Source organism: Penicillium longicatenatum, assembly GCF_028827895.1.
Source record: "Penicillium longicatenatum strain IBT 33135 chromosome Unknown contig_3_segment0_segment0, whole genome shotgun sequence".
NCBI lineage: Eukaryota > Fungi > Ascomycota > Eurotiomycetes > Eurotiales > Aspergillaceae > Penicillium > Penicillium longicatenatum.
In genome coordinates, this window is record NW_026643121.1 from 1,288,566 (window position 1) to 1,306,644 (window position 18,079).

Below are 18,079 nucleotides of genomic sequence, written 5' to 3' on the forward strand. Positions count from 1 at the left end.
GAACATAGCATAGGAATCCGATAATGCCCAGTGTATCTGGTGTTTAATTTATGAATCCGATGTCTGGTAAATATCAATACTTCTCTATATTAACACCTGTAGGTGGGCAGGATATTGTCTGCTGGGTGGGGGCCTTCCTAACTGAGACCCCGCCGCTGCAGTCTAAAAGGCTGGATATATGGCAGAGGTTGGAGCTTGCAGCAATCAAGAGAGAAAAACGTGCTCGGGATCAATATTGGATAAAGAAGCATGGGGAATCACCAACCTTGGAAGTTGAAGCCAATCAGAACATGTTTGATTTGAAACTAAATGTTCACGGGACCACAGCGCGGGTACACATCTTCATACATTTGTTCCCTTAGGAGGTTATCAATAGGCTGACAGCGCGCCACGCCAAGTGGGGTTGCAGATCGGACTCCGCAAAGACATTTATATTCCTGAAATCCACATGCACTACATCCTACATCAACAGGACTCAAGTTCAAGTTCAAATTCTCTAATTCGAATCCCCACTTCTCTCAAACCCACATTTTCATCTTTTGTCCCAAGGTTCCCTTCCATATACCCACCAGAACCAACACACCCGCCACCCTGCATCTACAAACAATATATACAAAACGAGATATGACAGACCCAACCACCTCAACACAACCCCAGGATCCCTCCTTAAACTCCGAGGACCCAGCCCTTACTCCAGACCAACGCCAGAAAGAAGCCCTGGCAGCCTTCACAGCAACCCTCCACAGCGTAGGCACAAACCTCGAAGCACCGCTCCGCGAACGCGCAACAATCATAAACGGCAACGCCCTCTCGCTCGAGCGCCAAGAAGCCGAGTTAGCGGGCCACTCGGCTGCGCTGGCGAAGCAGAACGACGGGTGGGAGAAGATTGCTGATGACACTAGGGCGGGATTAAAGGAGATTGGGGACGTGCAAAATTGGGCGGAGATGATTGAGAGGGATTTGTTGGTTCTGGAGAGTATGATGGATGAGGTTGAGGGCGAAATGGATTTGGATGGGAGTGAAGATGGGCATGGGGATAGGAATGGCAATGCTGGGGAAGTTGAGGTTGAGATGAACGGGAACGGGAATGCGAATGGGAATGGGGTTCCGAATGGAAATGAAGTCCATGCGAAGAAAGAGAAAAGACGGAGTTGGTTTTCTTGGTGGTGATCTTATATATTCGTTACAAGTACTATTCCTCCATTTCATCCACATATCGTCGCCATAGATCTAAGCCCACGGGTTCATCCTGCGACGCAGGATCTAGATCGAGATCTAGTTGATCGTGATCGTGATCTGCGTACTCGTTCCACTCCTCCCACTGTCCCAGACGCATCAGATGCCTCATCGTAGGTCGACCATGTGGACAGTTCCACGGTTTATCGATTGTCCCCATATTCCGAACAACGCGCTGCATCTGACGCGTCGTTAATGTCTTCCCGATCATAATACTGGAACGACACGCGCGCATCGCGAACATCTTCCGTACTTTACTGGGACGTGGAACGGAGTTTCCAGTGCCAGATGACTCCGATAGGAGAACGATCAGTTCTTCGAGATCACGAGATCCAAAGACGACCTCTTTGCTAAGTGGTAAAGAGACAAGTTGACACCTGCGACCAATAGGTTCGTCACCACTTTCGTCGACTGTGACGATGAAACCGTTCTTCTCAAGAGCGGTTCTATTCTCTAGTACGACTTCCTCCTCGACGGCTGTCAAATCGAGTCGCTGTGGACGGACGAGCCGTTGGTTCTGGACAATGGTTTCGGTCTGGAGTCGTTCGAAATTGAATTTCTCGTCGGAAGCATGTTGATCGATGATGAATAGTTCGTCGTGATCATCGCCGGGTCGGACGGCAAGGATGAAGCCTAGGTTGAATTGGCCGATTATGCGCATCTGGGCAAAGTCGGCCTTGCTGACTATGAGAGATAGTCGGTCTTCGGCCGTCTTTTCATCGGCGTCGGCGGTGTCGGCTTGGGATGTCGTACTTCTTGGTTGCAGACATTCTTGTAGTTTATCCATCTGGGACCGAAGCCGGGAGACAGATACATCGATTGTGCTGATGAGGTTGACGGTAGCGTCACGGTGGGCGGCGCCCTTGTTCATTTTGTTGGCCCGACTGGTGTTGTGCTCGCCAGGAAGAACGGCTGTTTCCTCGGCCTGGTGGATTAGGCGTTGCACTGTTGCTTCTTCTTGGGCTTTCTTTTCGGCTTCACCGAGATCATTTTGGCTTTCAGCCGTTGTTTCTTCGCCCATCTCCTGACTAATATCCGGCTGAGGAGCGGGATCATGGGTTTCTTCCAGAGCATCGTTTTCATCTTCAGGCTCCAGCACGGGAGCTCCTGGATGCCCTGCTTCTTCCTCTTCATAGTCTTCATCCTCTGCCTCCGCCTCCTCTGCTTCAACATCTTCATACTCTTCACCATCGTCGAATTCTTCATCCTCGTCCTCATCCTCGTCCCCATCCTCTTCATCACCCTCTTCATCATTTTCTGTCTGCGTACCCGGTGCCGCAAAGGCCTTCATATGCTCTCCAAAGATGTTAGGCCTTGAAGGGATATGAATGAGTCGTTTGCGTTTTGGAGTGTAGTCCGTGGAAGACCCATAGTCAGAGGTGCGTTTCCGCGGCAGGCCACTTCCAACCATGGATTTCACCGTTTGACCACCAATAGTGATAGTAGCCATCTCAGCAGGCATTCGACGAGGACGCATGCGATCAAAAGCATTTTGAACCACATTTGGTGTTTCCTCCAAGTCTCGCGCCTCAGGTTCCGGCACATTCTCCACTTCGGATGGTCGAGGTGAAGCTTCAGGCATCTCAGGTGTTGCTTCAGTTGTTTCCGAAATTGTAACTTCACCCCGGCCCCTAGGCCGACCAGGCGTGATATCCACATCAGGCCCAGGGGAAGCGGCAACAGAAGACAGCCTTGATTGCCGAGACACCATACTATGCTTTGTAGGAGAAGACGGGGAATCAACCTGACTCGAACCATCCTGCGAGCTCATAAAACGACTAATACTCTGCACAGTCTGCCCGCGTGATTCCGATTGATCATCGGTAGACTCCTCTCCATTCTGCTCCTGCCGCGGAGTCTTAGGAGACGCAGATGCAGACCCACTCTGAGCAAGTTGTCTCGCAGTCACAAAACTCGGCAACGAAGCCAGCCCTTGCTGCTTACCCGCCGAAGCCTTAGAACCAAGGATCTGCGACTGAGGCACCGTTTGATCCGCCGCCTCAAACATCTGCGTCAGCGACGTCTTCAACGACTCAATCAAAGCCGCAGCATCGTGAAGTAGGATGGTCCTTTTATCCGGCGACACATTCACATCATAAGCATTAGTATCCATCCGAAAATCGGCAAAGATGAACGGTGACTGGGAGACATTGAACGATTTATAGACCTCGTTAAAAGCCTTTGCAATCTGCGGTAAACCACAAGGTCGCGTATTCACAAAAAACAACTGCCGATCAGGCGTTTGACGACCCTCACCGAAAACAGGTCGCGAGATGTGTCCGCGGACTTGGATCTTGTTTGACTGTCCATCGCCCCCGGCTTTTCTCATAGCGTACGAAGGTTCGAATTCCAGTTCCAGATCTAGAGGGATCAGCGCAGATAGTGTCTTCGCGCCGTAGACATTGGCGATATTCTCCTTGGTCGTGGGGTTACTGTTTGTAGAAAACACAACCACGTTCTTTGTCTTGCCGACCGTATTCCGGACGCTGAATCGGACTCCTGTGCTGATACATGCGTAGGCATGTAGGAGGTTCAAAACCTTGCCGTATTCCCGCTTGATGTTCTTCTCTAGTTCTCGTCGGCGGACGGGAAGGCGTTTGAAGATTCCTCCCACGCACGCAGTGGTGCCCTTTTGTCCTGCGACAATCTGGGTCTTTTTTAGCTTGCCGGAGAATTCAAAGTCCAATCGGTTCGCTTTTGGAGCTTGGTGTGCTTGGGCGGTTACGACGTGGAAGTCGGCTAGGGCGCAGAGGGAGGAGAGGGCTTCGCCACGGAAGCCGAAGGTGTGGAGGGTTGTGAGGTCATCGTACGAGGACAACTTGGAGGTGTAGTGTTTTAAGGCTGAAATGATTTAAATGTGAGTTCTTGCAATAGAGTATTTTCAGTCCTTAGATCTAATTCTTACCAACGTTTTCATAATTGTCCGGAGATATTCCACCGCCGTTGTCTTGGACCTCGATCAGATCCAGCCCATTATTCTTGAACCGGACCTCTAAAAGAAGAGGTCAGTTTATCAGTTTACCGCGTAAGCTCTGAAAAGAGATCCTACCGATACTGGTTGCTCCTGCATCGAGACTGTTCTCGACTAGCTCTTTCGCGACGGAGCACAGGTCAGTGATGACCTGGCCGGATTGGATTTGGTGGACCTGACAAGACAGGGGTCAGAGATTTGGGAGAAACTTCGAGTTTTCACCGGGAATCATACCGAACGGGCCTCGATGGCCTTAATTGTTGCCATTATGCCATGGCTGTTGGTGTTGAAGAGCGCGTCGCACTTTACGCGTGGAGTGGTTCTGCCAAGCTTGAGCTCCACCTGATCCACCAAGATTATGCCGGAGCGAAGTATACAGGTCCCACGGAAGTTTTACGGAAGCGTAGTAATAATTGCATTGCTTATAATATATATGCCAAATGGAAATTGAAATCACTTATCGCTTAGAACGCCCGAAAACCAAAGTAGCCACCAATACCTACGGTACTTTAAAAGCGATCAGGCAGCACAACAGGTGCGAGCAGTGTCCATAAGTAGATAGCATAGCACACCCAGGCGCTAACAATCTTCACCCAGCTGGCCCAGTAGGTCCGACCCACGGGCGCGAAGTCGACGTCGTTTGTGTCAACCTGTAGTCCTTGAGCTAACAAGGTGGCCACCCAGGTAGTAGCGAGGAAGAAAATGATGTGGAAAAGAGTGTAACTGTACTGTGTGGCACCACGCTCGTCGTCCTTGCTGCTGGTCTCGAAGTCATCCTCGTCGTCACTCTCATCCAAGGCGCTAGCCGGCAGACTTCCGCTTTCAACCGCGGCTCGGAGGGCTTCCGCGCGCATCTCGCGGCGGCTGTTAGGCTGCTGCGTAACCAGACCATGCTCGTCATCATCTAATTGCACGTAGCTGTGGCCGCCCTTGGATCCCAGCGCAATGCCCTGGGTAGCCGCGCGCGTGGTCGTGTATGCAATAGTGGCCATAGTGACAATGGCACCCAAGATTATGGTGACGGTTCGAGTACCACTAGAGCGGATCAGAGGGTTGCAGTTGTTGTCATCTGGTTCCATCGATACGGCAGAGAGGGTGAGATAGGTGCAGTAGACTGTGACCATGGCAGCCTGAGCCAAGCCTGCTCGTGGGTTGCTGTCCTGTACAGCAGGTTGCACGGAAACGAAGGAAATAATCAAGAAAAGAATCAAGTTGACCTAAATCGTTAGTTTCACCATGATTGGCGGATATTGAGAAGAACTTACCGAAATCGCAGCCTGATTCATGGTGCATGAGCTACCAGCAAAGAAGATATACATCAAGATTGTCATGACCAGGGATGCCAAGTACATGCCGAGGGTCGAGCCAACGAGCAGACCACGCCACATGCGCGAGTCACTATCCTCGATTTTTTGTAGACACAGCTCGGCCCAAGAATGCGCAAGATCCACCAAGAGAATCAGGCCGAGAAGAAGGAAGAGCATAGCGCAGAAGAAAGCGATGTAGTTGCCGTACACAAAGAAGAAGGATTCGGGGATGAAGAAAGACATGACAACAAATGCCAGCCAGAGGATAATCTTCGGTCCCCAAAATCCATTTTGAAGAGCGGCGCGACTATCCCGAGAGTTCTTAACACCGAGAAGCAAGAGGGCGAGAATCAAATGAAAGAGACCGAGACCGAAGTTGATGCGATGCACAGCTACCCAGCCATGACATTCCTTGCCGTCGCATCGAATTTCCATATAATCGAGGGTCAGATGTTGCAGTTTCTTGAGTGCCCATGGCGTGAGCATAATCCAGGAAACAATCGAGTTGATCAAGAGGATAAAGGCATAGGCGATTCTCGTTGCCATACTATGCTGGATTTAGTGCAAATTCTCCCGCGTTAGGCAGCCAAAAGATCGTACCTATTCTGAAATTTTCCACATGCGCTGCATACCGCAGAGCAAGTTGCCGCACCACAGCATGAGCCGCCGACCGTGAGGATCTATTTGAGCAAAGAAGAGTGATCAGCGAAGGGCTCGTCGGTTGCGCTCGGAAAGGAACTTACCGTGCCCATGCTGGGTATTGCCATCAGCGGCAGAGATAATAGAGCACCCATGATGGGGATTTATGTGATTGGCTTAACGGAGCAGAACAGACGACCGGTACTCTTCCGATAGGTTTTGTTTGACCTCTGTACAGGTCCAAGGCTGGGGAGACAAGGTCGCAGTGAGGAGATAGATTCTTGGAGAGTGGAGTTGATGATCCCCAGCCCGCCTTCGTCATTCACAGTCACATGATAGTTATGTAATCATGGCGGCCCATGGTTTCCCGCTTCAATGGGAATTTTGTGTTTGTTGACAAACTAACTGTAGGCTTCAAGGCTATTATGAATGAATCAATGAAAAAATAGAAAATCCAGCGAACGAAGGCGCTTACTTGGACTTACCGGTGAAATGAAATGTACAGATATGGGAGCTATGTTGATCATGAAGTTTGTCAAATTAAGATCAGATTTGATGCTAAGTTCACTGTAGAGCTTAGCCTAATGTTGCACAGCATAAATTGCATTTTAATTCCTCTTGAGTCCATTAACTTTGGGCAGCACCTGTTTAATATTGACGACCAACTTTATTTGCTCGGATTGGTACTTAATAAGCATGGGAAGCGCTCATTGCGTCTTGTTCTTTGTTCCCACTTTTTGGAACATCCATGGGCTCTCTGCTCCTTTCAAAAGATCCTGGGCGATGAAATCTGCATTTTCCTCAAGAGCTGTCTTGTAGGACGATGCTTGGCTCAGAACGTTGAGATAACCTCCGATCAACGGGATACCCAACAACTTAGACGACCACTCAGGGGGTGAAGTACTAGCAACCGAAAGATTTTCGGCCGAAGCTTCATTTGGGATAGGGTAGGTCGTTGCACTCATAGGATACATCTGACCGGGGCAAAGGACAGACCATTGGATGCCCGAGGGTGGCAAGGCCTGGAGCTTAGCCCAGGTGTGTTGGTGTTGTGGAAACATTCGCAAGCTATATTGAGACCCTCGTCAGTATGCAAATGAATATCAAACACGAGGGCTAGTTTCAATCGACTCACTAGTCCACAATTCGGTAATTTGTGTTCGGGAGGTCCAAGAGGCCAAGTCCTCCGAGAAACCATACCCGCAAGGGAGATTCACGATCCTGGCTCATCTCCAATGCGGCAGTAATAACTGCATCCACGATTGATGGAAGATCACTCTTCCCCCAAGGTGCCATGGCAGCATAGCCAGCCGTATTCACGATAGCGTCGCATTGGTGCTTCTTTCCAGCAGCTGTGATTTCGGCACTTTTTGTCGCATCTCCAAGCTCCACGGCCAAGAGCTGGGAGATGATGCTGGGAGGGAGTTTAGAGGAGTCGCGCGCAAAGGCGACAACAGAATGTCCTCGCGCCAACAGGGCTGATAGAACGCGGGAGCCAAGTCTTCCGGTGGAACCCAAAACCAGGACCTTCATATTGGTATTTTTAATGCACGAGTGGATAGAAGATTTGTGACCTCGTATGTGTCAGTTACGACCGGGATTGTGGAAGGTACAGTAGAAGAAGGAATCGACGCAGCACCCCCTGAAAAGATTGATCTGAATGACACACGTCACAAAAAATTCTCCAGCTGAATTGAAATCGAAGCTACAGGCCGTTAGTGTCTCCACTGATGATGCAGAACCCCACTCTATCGTCGGAGCAACTTTTCGGAGTAACTTTAAGTGGGGCAGTGATCCGGACCTTTCGGGTCGAGATCTTATCTCTAAACAGAATATGAAGAATTGCCATGATCGCACATCTTTCCATCCTGCCATACTGTCGGATATCAATGCAGAATAAGTCGAAAGTCTTTGTGATTGGCGGACCTATTGGACTCACCACAGCCCACGATCTTCACCTCGCGGAAACTGATTCTTCTTTTATTTGCACTAGGAAGGCTATAGAGGGTGCGTAGCTAACTACGCGTACCATAATTACAGTCCCAGGGGGGGTGTATCTCAGTTTCTGCCGCTTTAATAAAGCGATAGGCTCTCACTATGCCTTGGAGTTTCCGAAAGTCCTTCTGCCGATCACCTGCGATACGGAAAACCGCCACTCAGCGGATCAACCTGGTTGAAGTCTGTGTTCCGGCCATACGGAACAGGTTGCCAAAGCGCTTTCCTTAAATAAATGTAAATAATCTCTTGCCAAGTGCTCCATTGATGGGCACCGCTCATCGAGTAGTGACTCAAGTAAGGTATGTTCTCTGCAGCCAAAACCGTCTCCCAATTCCGCGCCGCGTTGAATGTGATATCGTAGAATCCAGCTCCAGTCAAGATACCCACATCACGTAGCCCAGGGTCATTGGTGGTATTGTATTGTGGGTCACCAGCAGACGGGGCAGGCGTAGGTGACATGATACAGTAGGAAGAAAAATAATCAGTTGCGTTGAACAGCATGGCCAGAGTCAGGGTACCTATCAACACTATCCTCTACCTTCCCAATCAAAATTTACTCCTTATATCTCAACCTAGGACACAACCTAAGACTTCACTTATACACCTTTCTCCCCAAAATTCTTCGGAACCTCAGGTCCCCAAACCGAAAAAGGCCCAACAACATCCCTCTTCATGGGAGTATCCTCATTCACAACGTCACCGTCGGCATAATGCTCGATCTTAAACCCACTGGGATCAGCCCAATAATCAAATATCTGACTCCCAAGCACATGTCGCCCAACACCCCAAACACTTTTCCAACCTTTCTTCGCCAACCACTCATGCCCGATCTGCTGTGTATCAAAATCAGCCACCTCATAAGAAGTATGGTGCACGAATGTCTTTTTCACGTGAGGTTCAGCACGCTGCAGGAAGAAGACATGGTGATCAGAGTACTCCTTGCCAAGGTCGAGGTGCATGAATGTCAAAACATCTACATTTGAGAAATCCCAGTGGTGCAGGATGTCGGAGGGAACGAAGTTGAAGTTTTCGGTGTACCATGCGAGTTCGCGATCGAAGCCTGGGACGACATAGCCCAGATGGCCTATTTTGTGAACAAGAGCTGGTCCTGGGTGGTGGCGTTGAAATTGACCTGCAATAATCATTAGGGAGAGAATGGAAAACAGTGGGGGTACGAGGACGAACCCAGTCTCGGTTTGTCGAAAGGCTTGTTGAACGGCCCTTGCTGATCCTGCGTGGCAGTTGGTTCTTGGCTATCGACCAATCGCTCCTCTTGACCATATATGACATGAAAGAAGATATCATCGGCTCGGTTGAATGTGACCATTTTGCCTCCGCCGGGAGCGTCCTTCAAGTCACTAAGCATGGCGCCGGCCAATTTGGTCGCTTTATCAAACTCTTCTTGCGAGCGAGCAACAAAAGCTGGACCACGGAATCTTGGCTTGTCGTCTTTGCTTCTCGATGCGACATAAACATAAGCATCCTTGCCGTAGCCGCGATAGTATATCCGGTCCTTGGTTCTCTTCTCTTCGACGAAACCAAAATCCTTGGCGAACTCGCTGAACTTGTGCAGGTCTGGGTGTTCAAAATACACATGACCCAGGCGGTCCAGCTGAATTTTTTCGGGATCGTTTGATATAGAAGGGATCCGCATGTCGGGTATTATACGCTCGCGTATGGGTCTTGGGAGATAGGAGAGAAAAGTGAACATCAAATGCGCAAAAGACATCTCGAGGGAGTCAAATAACGATAAGAGGAGGCTCCCGGCATTTATATACATTCGCAGCCATCATATGCTGTCGATTGTGAACTTATGAGATCACATATTATTCCAAAGTCCTGGTCATAGAGAGCGTCAAGGTTTCTCGGAGGAACTTTCGGAGCAACTTTAGACGCACTGAGCCCCGCACTTTGCCCAGCTTTCTTCGCCAAGACAGTTTGGCAGATGGCCTAGACCCCCGAATTTTCGAGTTCTTTTCCTTTCAAGCGGAGGAAATCTGCTTTACTATCTCATAAATTGAAGAAATGCCTCGGTAACACTCAAGAACATGGAGAGCTGTTTAGAAATGGCGTACTTTCAATAGCATTGGAATTCTACCCTAGCGCTGCACAGCTTTCACCCTATATGACAATATTGGATTTCAAAGGTTGACTACCTACACTATTTCCACCGAGTAATAATTTGAATTGCAAGCCACTGTGCCCATATAACGCATCGAGTTAAGAAAGTCACCCTCGATGAACAATCAGCAACGAGAACCGTAAATGGCCGTTCCACAACTGGCTTACTCAAATTGAATTTTGTTTCTCAAAGTCCCGACCTTTGCCATTTCAATCTCAACAACATCACCATCTTGCAAAAATGATTTTGGTGTAAGGAAAGCACCCACTCCTTGTGGAGTGCCTGTCATAATTGCCGTTCCGGCGGGGATAGTAGTGCCTGTAAAATTAGCTTAGCCCATGCCCAGTGGCCAGAGGATCCTGTATGTGTTCACTTACCTTGACTCATGTGACTAAGGATCTTCTCTGGGGAGAAGATCATATCTTTCCGGAAGTCGGCTCTCTGTCGCAATTCTCCGTTGACTTTTGTGACAAGATTGAAATCGCCGCTCTTGAAAAGCTCTGGGCTGATCAGAGTAGGTCCAATTGGGGCGAAACGGTCGAATGCTTTGGCGAAAAAGAATTGCCCTCCGGAGTTCTGGGGTAGCTGAAACATGCGACAGGATAAATCATTCCCCACTGTATAGCCTAGGATGTAATTCTCCGCCTCTTTGGGCGATATATCGCGGCACTCTGCGGAGGTCACAAAAACTAACTCGCCCTTGTTACAAAGGCAAATTAGAATTCAGTATTGAGAGTATAGTAGTGGTACTCTTACCTCATAATCGAGGAGGCTTTTAGCACAGAAATCATTGACGGGGATATCTTCATTTGGGTGCGCAAGGGATGCTGCCGGCTTCGTCCAAAGAGGGGGGTACGATGGGATCGTGAGCTATGAAATGCGCATGAGGCCGGGTTTCGCACACGGATCTGAATGATGGATGTGGGTCATTTACCTGTGCCTCTTTTGCGTGGCTTCTGTAGTTCAGGCCTACACAGTATATCGGTATATTTTCCTGAGGAAGTGGTGCCAACAACTGTTTGCACCATGAGCATGGCTTTCATTCGGTAAATCCAAAATGAGGGTCAATAACTTACGCGAGAAACGGTCACATTTTCTTTGTAATTGTTACTGGCGAGGTCTTGGAAAGTTTTGAATGCACCTAATCGCGTTCCTGGAACCGGTGGACCGTCAGCATCGGGTCCCAGGTCTGCGTAGTAGGCTGTGCCATGTTCAGCGCACTCGAAACGCACGAGGTGTGAGAAGGAGGCCATCTTGGTTGAAAAGTATTTTCCAACTTTGAAACGCAAATCGAGTTGTTGGCATTTCGTGAAATGGGCTGATGGTGTACTTCAAATATTTGGGCGCCAAGCACCGTAGATCGGCAGGCGCTAATCCAAGTCAGGCCTAGCGCCGGAGGAACTTTCGCGGCGGATCTTCGACCTCTGTTTCTCCATGATTATCATTCATACCCCATCTTTACAATCTCTAGGCACACTTTATATTGGCGACGTCCTGACCAATCGAGATGCAGGACAGTGGAGGCTACGAGGTAGGCCTAGCATCTCCACATTCACGAGCGTCGGTCACAGACGGGAATGCCAGCCCAGATCGCAAGAGAGTATGCGATAACTGTATACGGTACGTCGGTACCTATATGCTCTTTACCCTCGCCAATATGCTTTGTCTGACATAGTTTTCAGGAAGAAAGTTAAATGTACGGTTCAAGCCTGGCAGAGTCCATCGTGATGGCAATTCCCTAAACGATGCTTTTTCAGGTGACCAGGGGCAGCCTACCTGCGGCCGGTGCTTCGATCGAGGAGAAAAATGCACTTATTTTTCTACACGACGTAAGCCCGGCCCTTCGCGTGGCTCGCGCTACAAAACCTCTTCATCGAGACGCCAAGGATCCAGTAAATACCCCTTTCGAGGCTCCCTAGCAGCCAGTCGGTCAGGATTGACACAATTGCTGACTGGTGTTATACAGATCCGAGTCCTCCGGTCGGGCACAACACTACGCATCCGTCATTGAGCTTATCATCCTCTTTGTCATACCAAGAGCTAACCAATAATTCTGAATTATCGACTTTATCTCTGTATGAGCTCTGTTCCTCCCTCCACGGCTTGGTTCCAGCTAACACATTTCACAACAGCATTGAGAAGTACTTCGGCATTGTCCAGGACCTAAACCCTATTTTATCCAAGGAAAAGTTTCTCCATGATTATCAAAAGTCTCGATGTGACCCAGATCTCATCTCTACGATAGTTGCAATCACTGCGAAGCTAATGGGCCTCGATTTTATCGCGGACGGACAAAATTTAGATGCCCGCATCGACCGGCTACTGAATTCAAGTCTACTTGAGGACGACATTATGGGAACTACACCATCTCTCGATCAATTCCGCAAAGCTTGTCTTCTAGCATTTTATGACTTTCATCAGTTCCCAGGACACCTGTCCTGGATGCGCATTGGACAAATCACACGCATGGCTTATCGTACAGGGTTAGATCGAATTGAAAGCCTGCGCGCCCTCTACCCCGACTGGGCCTCGTTTAGCAATGACGAGATACAAGAATGGCGATCTGTATGGTGGTGTATTTACCGCCTGGATTCTTATTCCAATCTCTCATCAGGTACCCCAAATCTTATTGACCATCAGTTTGTCAACACATCTTTTATTCTTGACCACTTTGACCAGTCGTCAAGCGGTGAGGACACTACTCAAGAAGAAGTCCATCTGCCATCAGACTATGCAGACCTTTGGAAATTGCTTTCGGTTTTCTCCTCAAGTCCAAAGACGTTTCTCAAAAATGTCCACATCCTTTCCATCGTTGCGATGCGTCAGACGGCAGCAGCTATTCGAATGCATTTCTCACGACCGAGAATGGACATGACTGACTCACTTGCTGATCTTCAACGCCAGCTCTCTACACTTTCATTATCTTTACCGCCTGGTTGGTTCAATCCCGTGCGTAACGCATTTGCAAATGAGTCTCACGACGATCATCACGCAAGATTGGTTACCGTTCTTCATTTCATGATGGCACGATTACTTCTTGCAATCCTTTGTTGTAGTCAAGCAAATAAAGAAGAGCCATTTTTAGCCTGGCAACAGGTTCTTGAGGTCTGCCAGGATATTGCTTCAGTTATGGAGCAATGGAACTCATTGTTCTGCATGACAGTGGATCCAGCAATTTCGTTTATTCCTTTCACAGCACTTATTTTCCTTGATCTTCATAGGAAGTCAACCGCGGTGGCTCAGCCTATGCTTCAGTCAAATATACAGCATAATCAGACCGTTCTCCGTCTACATCTGGAGCAGTTCTCCCGGATATGGACGCTTCCGAGGCTTCTCAATTGTGAGTATGACTTCGAGCCTCCCAAAATTACGTTATCTGATTCATTGTATCGATAGTATCATTTGCGAGCTTCAGTGAGTCTGTATTAGGTCCGCTATCGTATCGTCATATTTGGGTGATACTGTCACGATTCGAGGCGCCTCTCCATCCAAGGTGGCTTCACTTTCTTTCAACGGCACAGGCCAATCTAGACCTTGTTCAGGATGCGCCTCATTGAGCAAGACCCGCCTGAAATGATTCCTCCGGGGCATAGCCTGGAATGGGGGGAACTACACAGAGATCTCGAGATCTTGTGGACTACTAAACAACCGGAATTGCTATACCCCACATGCGTTGAATATCGGAAAGTGAGTCAGTGATGTTCACTCTCGATCGTGAGAAATGCATTCGGACAGCCGTCTGTCGCATAGCAACGATATAATAAAGACAACGCACAAATCCCAAGCCATTCTGTCAAGGACCCTGGGAGATAAACCACTAGGTCAGCAGGGCTCATGTTTGATAACCTTTCCAGGACCCAAATATTCAAGGTGCATTCGTTAGCTTTCTGGACTGCCCCCCTCCATACCTTAGACTCTGCACCCTTAACTCTGCGCCATATACTTCGTACGACCTCTAATCCTTTGCTTCTTTTTTTCTTAAATTTATCAAGCCTAAATTATCAATTTTAGAGCCACCTAGCGTGCTAAATGCAGAAAGAAACCTACTTCTGGAGAAGTATGTTCAGAGTCTAAATGTCGCGCAGAATATCATCACTAAGGGATGCTGATTGGGTAGCATTTTAGAGCAGGGGTCTTATTCATTGTACTTCTTCCGATAATCGAAGACTACTAGTTGGATTGCTCTGTTATTAGACTTCTTCAGCAGATCTTTGTCAATGGCTGATACATCAACTGTTTGACTAGGAAGTTCACCGGGTGTGAAAGGAGGTCGTCGAGCATCATCGGTAATTTCGGGATAGTACCTAGGTGCTTAGAAGAAAGTCAGTGGTTCACATGCCTGGAATTTTGGCTGCAGTCCAGGAAGCTGCCATACTCGTGAGCATCACGTCAATGTTGATGCCAAGGCGCTAAACTACATTAGGTGCTGTCATGGTCGAGCTAAATCAGCTGATATACGAAGTATACTCGTATAGAGCAAATCACACAATGTCTGTGCTTCTTGCATCAGTTTCTATCATCGGATTATTTCTACCACGGGCATCAAGCTGAACTTGTAATATACGAAAACCGAGTCAGAAGTCGTTGCATGCATTGTGCATAATTTATGCATCCTTATCAGTTGTGTAATGACGTGATGCAGTGATTCATACGCCATGTGTCACTTTTGGGGTATATATTAAGAGTCAAAATCATGCCTATAAGAATATCTTTAGCATCTTGCAAGGACAAATTAAGAGAATATCTATATAGAACACTCGCACGAAGAATGCTTGGCGCTCCGGGGATTTACCGGTCAAGACGGGTGGAGCAGTGGATCGCCCGCTCTCCGTTATCGTGGCCTCCCCGTAGGCCGATTACGACGCTCCTGAATCTTCACCTTATCCCGGTCCCCCTCGTTCATTGTCCTTGAATCGGATCTTCCGGCGCTGCATTCCACCTCCGTCACTCCTTTATCGGCTCCGATGTTCCTTCGCTGGCCGACTTCCCAATCCTCGACAAACCCCAGCGACCGTGCGCTTCGATAAACGCGTGACCCCCATCCCGCACACCCGTTATACTCTAGCTACCATTGTCCTCCGACGGACTGTATCTGGCCGATTGAGATAAAGCGAACTTTCTCAAGATGACTAGTAACTCTCTCCATACTACCGCCCGGATTATATCCGTGGTTGCGGGCACTCTGGTAGCTCTGTCCTGCGGGACGAATGTACGTGGCTCCCGGCTTCTTGGCTTGAAGGCGCGATGACTGACCGATTGATGGGGAATTTCTAGTATGCATACTCCGCGTGGGCACCGCAGTTCGCGCACCGCATGAAGCTTTCCTCGACCGAGTCCAACCTTATCGTGAGTCGTGACACCTTCCTCTATACAAAGAGCTCCGACGTTGACGGCTTGGCAGGGCGTGGCGGGAAACCTCGGCATGTATGCCATGGGTATCCCGATGGGCTTATTGACTGATGCAAAGGGACCTCGACTCATCACTTTGATTGGTTCGGTGTGCTTGGGTCTTGGATATTACCCGATCTACCTGGGTAGGTTTCTTGGAATGGAGCTGCAGCTGGGTATCAAATCTAACATGAAAACAGCCTATCGACACGGAGAAGGATCGGTCCCTGTATTCTTCTTGTGCTTTTTTGCCTTCTTGACTGGTACTGGTGGTTGCTCAGCATTTGGCGCCGCCATTAAAGTTGGTACGTTAGAATGGATCCCCTGTCAAATCAAGTAGAGAAGCTGACGAACCTTCTTACAGCGGCGTCCAACTTTGGAGAGAACCGCGGCACAGCTACCGCATTCCCATTGGCTGCTTTTGGACTAAGCGCTTTATTCTGGTCCAATGTATCGACTCTGATCTTCAAGGACGACACCGGTGCCTTCTTGTTGCTTCTTGCCTGCGGAACCACCATCCTCTCTTTGATCTCTATTCCATTCCTTCGAATCTTCCCCAATGCCGAAAGTGATCCCTATACCTCCATCCCCCGCCATGAAGAGGCCCCTGAATCGCAAAGAATGCGCCCACCGAGCACTTTCGAAGATCAGCCTGAGGACATGCACGACTCCACGGGTTACGACCACGAGAACTCGGCGCATGCGCGCAGTCATTCTGTTGTCTCGAATCACCGTGGAGGACACCACACTGAACAGGATGAGAGCTCGTCATTGGTGTCCAAGCCTGATGGTCGGCCATCATTTGACACATTAGACGATGACTACTTGGCCGCTATCGCCGTGGAAGCTCACCACCCCGATATCCGTGGTCTGGCCATGCTCAAGCACGTCGAGTTCTGGCAACTATTCCTGACTATGGCGCTTCTGTCTGGTATTGGCTTGATGACCATCAACAACATTGGAAACAGCGCCAAGGCTCTGTGGCTATACTACGATGACAGCGCTACATCCAAGTTCATCCAGCAGCGCCAGGTCATGCACGTCTCTATCCTGTCCTTCGGTAACTTCTCTGGTCGTCTCCTTAGCGGTATTGGCTCCGATATTCTCGTTAAGAAGCTCAACATGTCCCGCTTCTGGTGTCTCTTCATCTCCGCCCTGGTCTTCACCCTAACCCAACTCGCCGGTGCTTCCATCTCTAACCCCAACACCCTCGTCGTCGTCTCCGCTTGCACGGGTGTGGCCTACGGTTTCTTGTTCGGTGTCTTCCCCTCTCTAACCGCTCACACCTTTGGTATCGGCGGTCTCTCCCAGAACTGGGGAGCCATGACTTTAGCCCCCGTGCTTAGCGGCAATGTATTCAACCTTGTCTACGGCACTGTTTACGACCGCCATTCCGTCATCGGCCACGAAGGCGACAGCGAATGTCCCGACGGCCTCGTCTGCTACCGCTCTGCCTACTACATGACATTCTTCTCCGGACTCTGCGGTATCGTAGTTTGTCTATGGAGTATCTGGCGGGAGAAGCAGATCCACAACAACATGCGCAAGAAGTCAGGCAACCGTATTGCGTAGATCATGCGACCTTTCATTCATGAAGAATTTCAAGCAAGTGTTCAAGTGGTTGGCACGAAGTCCTACCAGGTGTTTATCTTGGACATAGATGGTTCCGTTCGTCTTGGGTAATTGCCATTATGCTATTGATGCGCTTCCGCGCATGTTATGATCCAGGATTGCTGGCCAACATCTCCTGGTCCTGGGGGTGAAATATTGGGGGTTTATATTATGCATTCTTTGGGTTCCTTCGTTTAGACTTGATACTCCTTGCATTTACTGCGATCTTTTTCCTTTTCTTTTCTTGTCCTTTTTTCGAGGCTCGCGTATTGGCGCCTTACCATCGTTGGTACTTGACAGTTTCTATTGGAATTGAATAGGACCTTTTTCACCATGAATTGAATATTGATCAATTGTCTTCGCAGCCTCCCAGTAGCGCGGACCGTATGAGTCATCCTGTCGGGTATCCACGCTGTCACACGGCGAATTCTCTGTGGTTCAATATGTTTGGGGGCGGTGCGTCAGGTGTAAACAACCTGGAGTCGGGGATCTACCTTGCTTCAACCACAAGGAACAATAAAAGGGGCGGATTACAAATGCGCAAAGCAATCCCGAACGAGATTACCCAGTGAAAATGAAAAGCAATGGAAGTGAGCCCATCTGTAATCATCCATGGACTTCTAAAAAGGATTACTAATAGATGGATATAGTTTCAGTGCCCCGCTATGGCCCCCGCCAGAGGAGACGATTATTCATGCAAGCTAAGCTCCCCAGGGGTATTTAAGTCAAGTGGCTTGTAGCAATGTTGCCATATCTATAAAATATTGCTCATCTTCAAACTCCACATCCACAAACCAACCTATACTA

General features: G+C 49.0%; 9 protein-coding genes across 9 annotated transcripts; 3 read left to right on the forward strand and 6 right to left on the reverse strand.

The window, feature by feature from the left end:
• Window positions 1–624: 624 nt before the first annotated feature.
• Window positions 625–1,170, forward strand: N7484_005828 (uncharacterized protein; the record flags this gene model as incomplete). The annotated part of the gene is made up of 1 exon (XM_057116247.1): window positions 625–1,170. The coding sequence occupies one exon, from the start codon at window positions 625–627 to the stop codon at window positions 1,168–1,170; it is 546 nt and encodes a 181-aa protein (XP_056972130.1).
• Window positions 1,171–1,192: 22 nt separating this feature from the next.
• Window positions 1,193–4,474, reverse strand: N7484_005829 (ATP-binding mismatch repair protein PMS1; the record flags this gene model as incomplete). The annotated part of the gene is made up of 4 exons (XM_057116248.1): window positions 1,193–4,077; window positions 4,142–4,228; window positions 4,286–4,382; window positions 4,442–4,474. 4 exons carry the CDS (start codon window positions 4,472–4,474, stop codon window positions 1,193–1,195), a joined length of 3,102 nt encoding a protein of 1,033 aa, XP_056972131.1.
• Window positions 4,475–4,716: 242 nt separating this feature from the next.
• On the reverse strand, window positions 4,717–6,308 carry N7484_005830 (serine incorporator domain-containing protein; the record flags this gene model as incomplete). Its single annotated transcript, XM_057116249.1, has 4 exons — window positions 4,717–5,424; window positions 5,473–6,061; window positions 6,115–6,194; window positions 6,258–6,308. The coding sequence occupies 4 exons, from the start codon at window positions 6,306–6,308 to the stop codon at window positions 4,717–4,719; spliced, it is 1,428 nt and encodes a 475-aa protein (XP_056972132.1).
• Window positions 6,309–6,860: 552 nt separating this feature from the next.
• On the reverse strand, window positions 6,861–7,686 carry N7484_005831 (uncharacterized protein; the record flags this gene model as incomplete). The annotated part of the gene is made up of 2 exons (XM_057116250.1): window positions 6,861–7,221; window positions 7,289–7,686. The coding sequence occupies 2 exons, from the start codon at window positions 7,684–7,686 to the stop codon at window positions 6,861–6,863; spliced, it is 759 nt and encodes a 252-aa protein (XP_056972133.1).
• A 597-nt stretch (window positions 7,687–8,283) lies between these two features.
• Window positions 8,284–8,610, reverse strand: N7484_005832 (uncharacterized protein; the record flags this gene model as incomplete). The annotated part of the gene is made up of 1 exon (XM_057116251.1): window positions 8,284–8,610. One exon carries the CDS (start codon window positions 8,608–8,610, stop codon window positions 8,284–8,286), a length of 327 nt encoding a protein of 108 aa, XP_056972134.1.
• A 137-nt stretch (window positions 8,611–8,747) lies between these two features.
• N7484_005833 (2,4,5-trihydroxytoluene oxygenase) lies at window positions 8,748–9,805 on the reverse strand (the record flags this gene model as incomplete). Its single annotated transcript, XM_057116252.1, has 2 exons — window positions 8,748–9,283; window positions 9,337–9,805. 2 exons carry the CDS (start codon window positions 9,803–9,805, stop codon window positions 8,748–8,750), a joined length of 1,005 nt encoding a protein of 334 aa, XP_056972135.1.
• A 631-nt stretch (window positions 9,806–10,436) lies between these two features.
• On the reverse strand, window positions 10,437–11,526 carry N7484_005834 (fumarylacetoacetate hydrolase family protein; the record flags this gene model as incomplete). Its single annotated transcript, XM_057116253.1, has 5 exons — window positions 10,437–10,591; window positions 10,651–10,972; window positions 11,030–11,143; window positions 11,208–11,309; window positions 11,350–11,526. The coding sequence occupies 5 exons, from the start codon at window positions 11,524–11,526 to the stop codon at window positions 10,437–10,439; spliced, it is 870 nt and encodes a 289-aa protein (XP_056972136.1).
• Window positions 11,527–11,780: 254 nt separating this feature from the next.
• On the forward strand, window positions 11,781–13,669 carry N7484_005835 (transcription factor domain-containing protein; the record flags this gene model as incomplete). Its single annotated transcript, XM_057116254.1, has 2 exons — window positions 11,781–11,893; window positions 12,406–13,669. 2 exons carry the CDS (start codon window positions 11,781–11,783, stop codon window positions 13,667–13,669), a joined length of 1,377 nt encoding a protein of 458 aa, XP_056972137.1.
• Window positions 13,670–15,398: 1,729 nt separating this feature from the next.
• On the forward strand, window positions 15,399–17,233 carry N7484_005836 (uncharacterized protein; the record flags this gene model as incomplete). The annotated part of the gene is made up of 5 exons (XM_057116255.1): window positions 15,399–15,482; window positions 15,548–15,619; window positions 15,675–15,807; window positions 15,862–15,966; window positions 16,026–17,233. The coding sequence occupies 5 exons, from the start codon at window positions 15,399–15,401 to the stop codon at window positions 17,231–17,233; spliced, it is 1,602 nt and encodes a 533-aa protein (XP_056972138.1).
• Window positions 17,234–18,079: the final 846 nt, after the last annotated feature.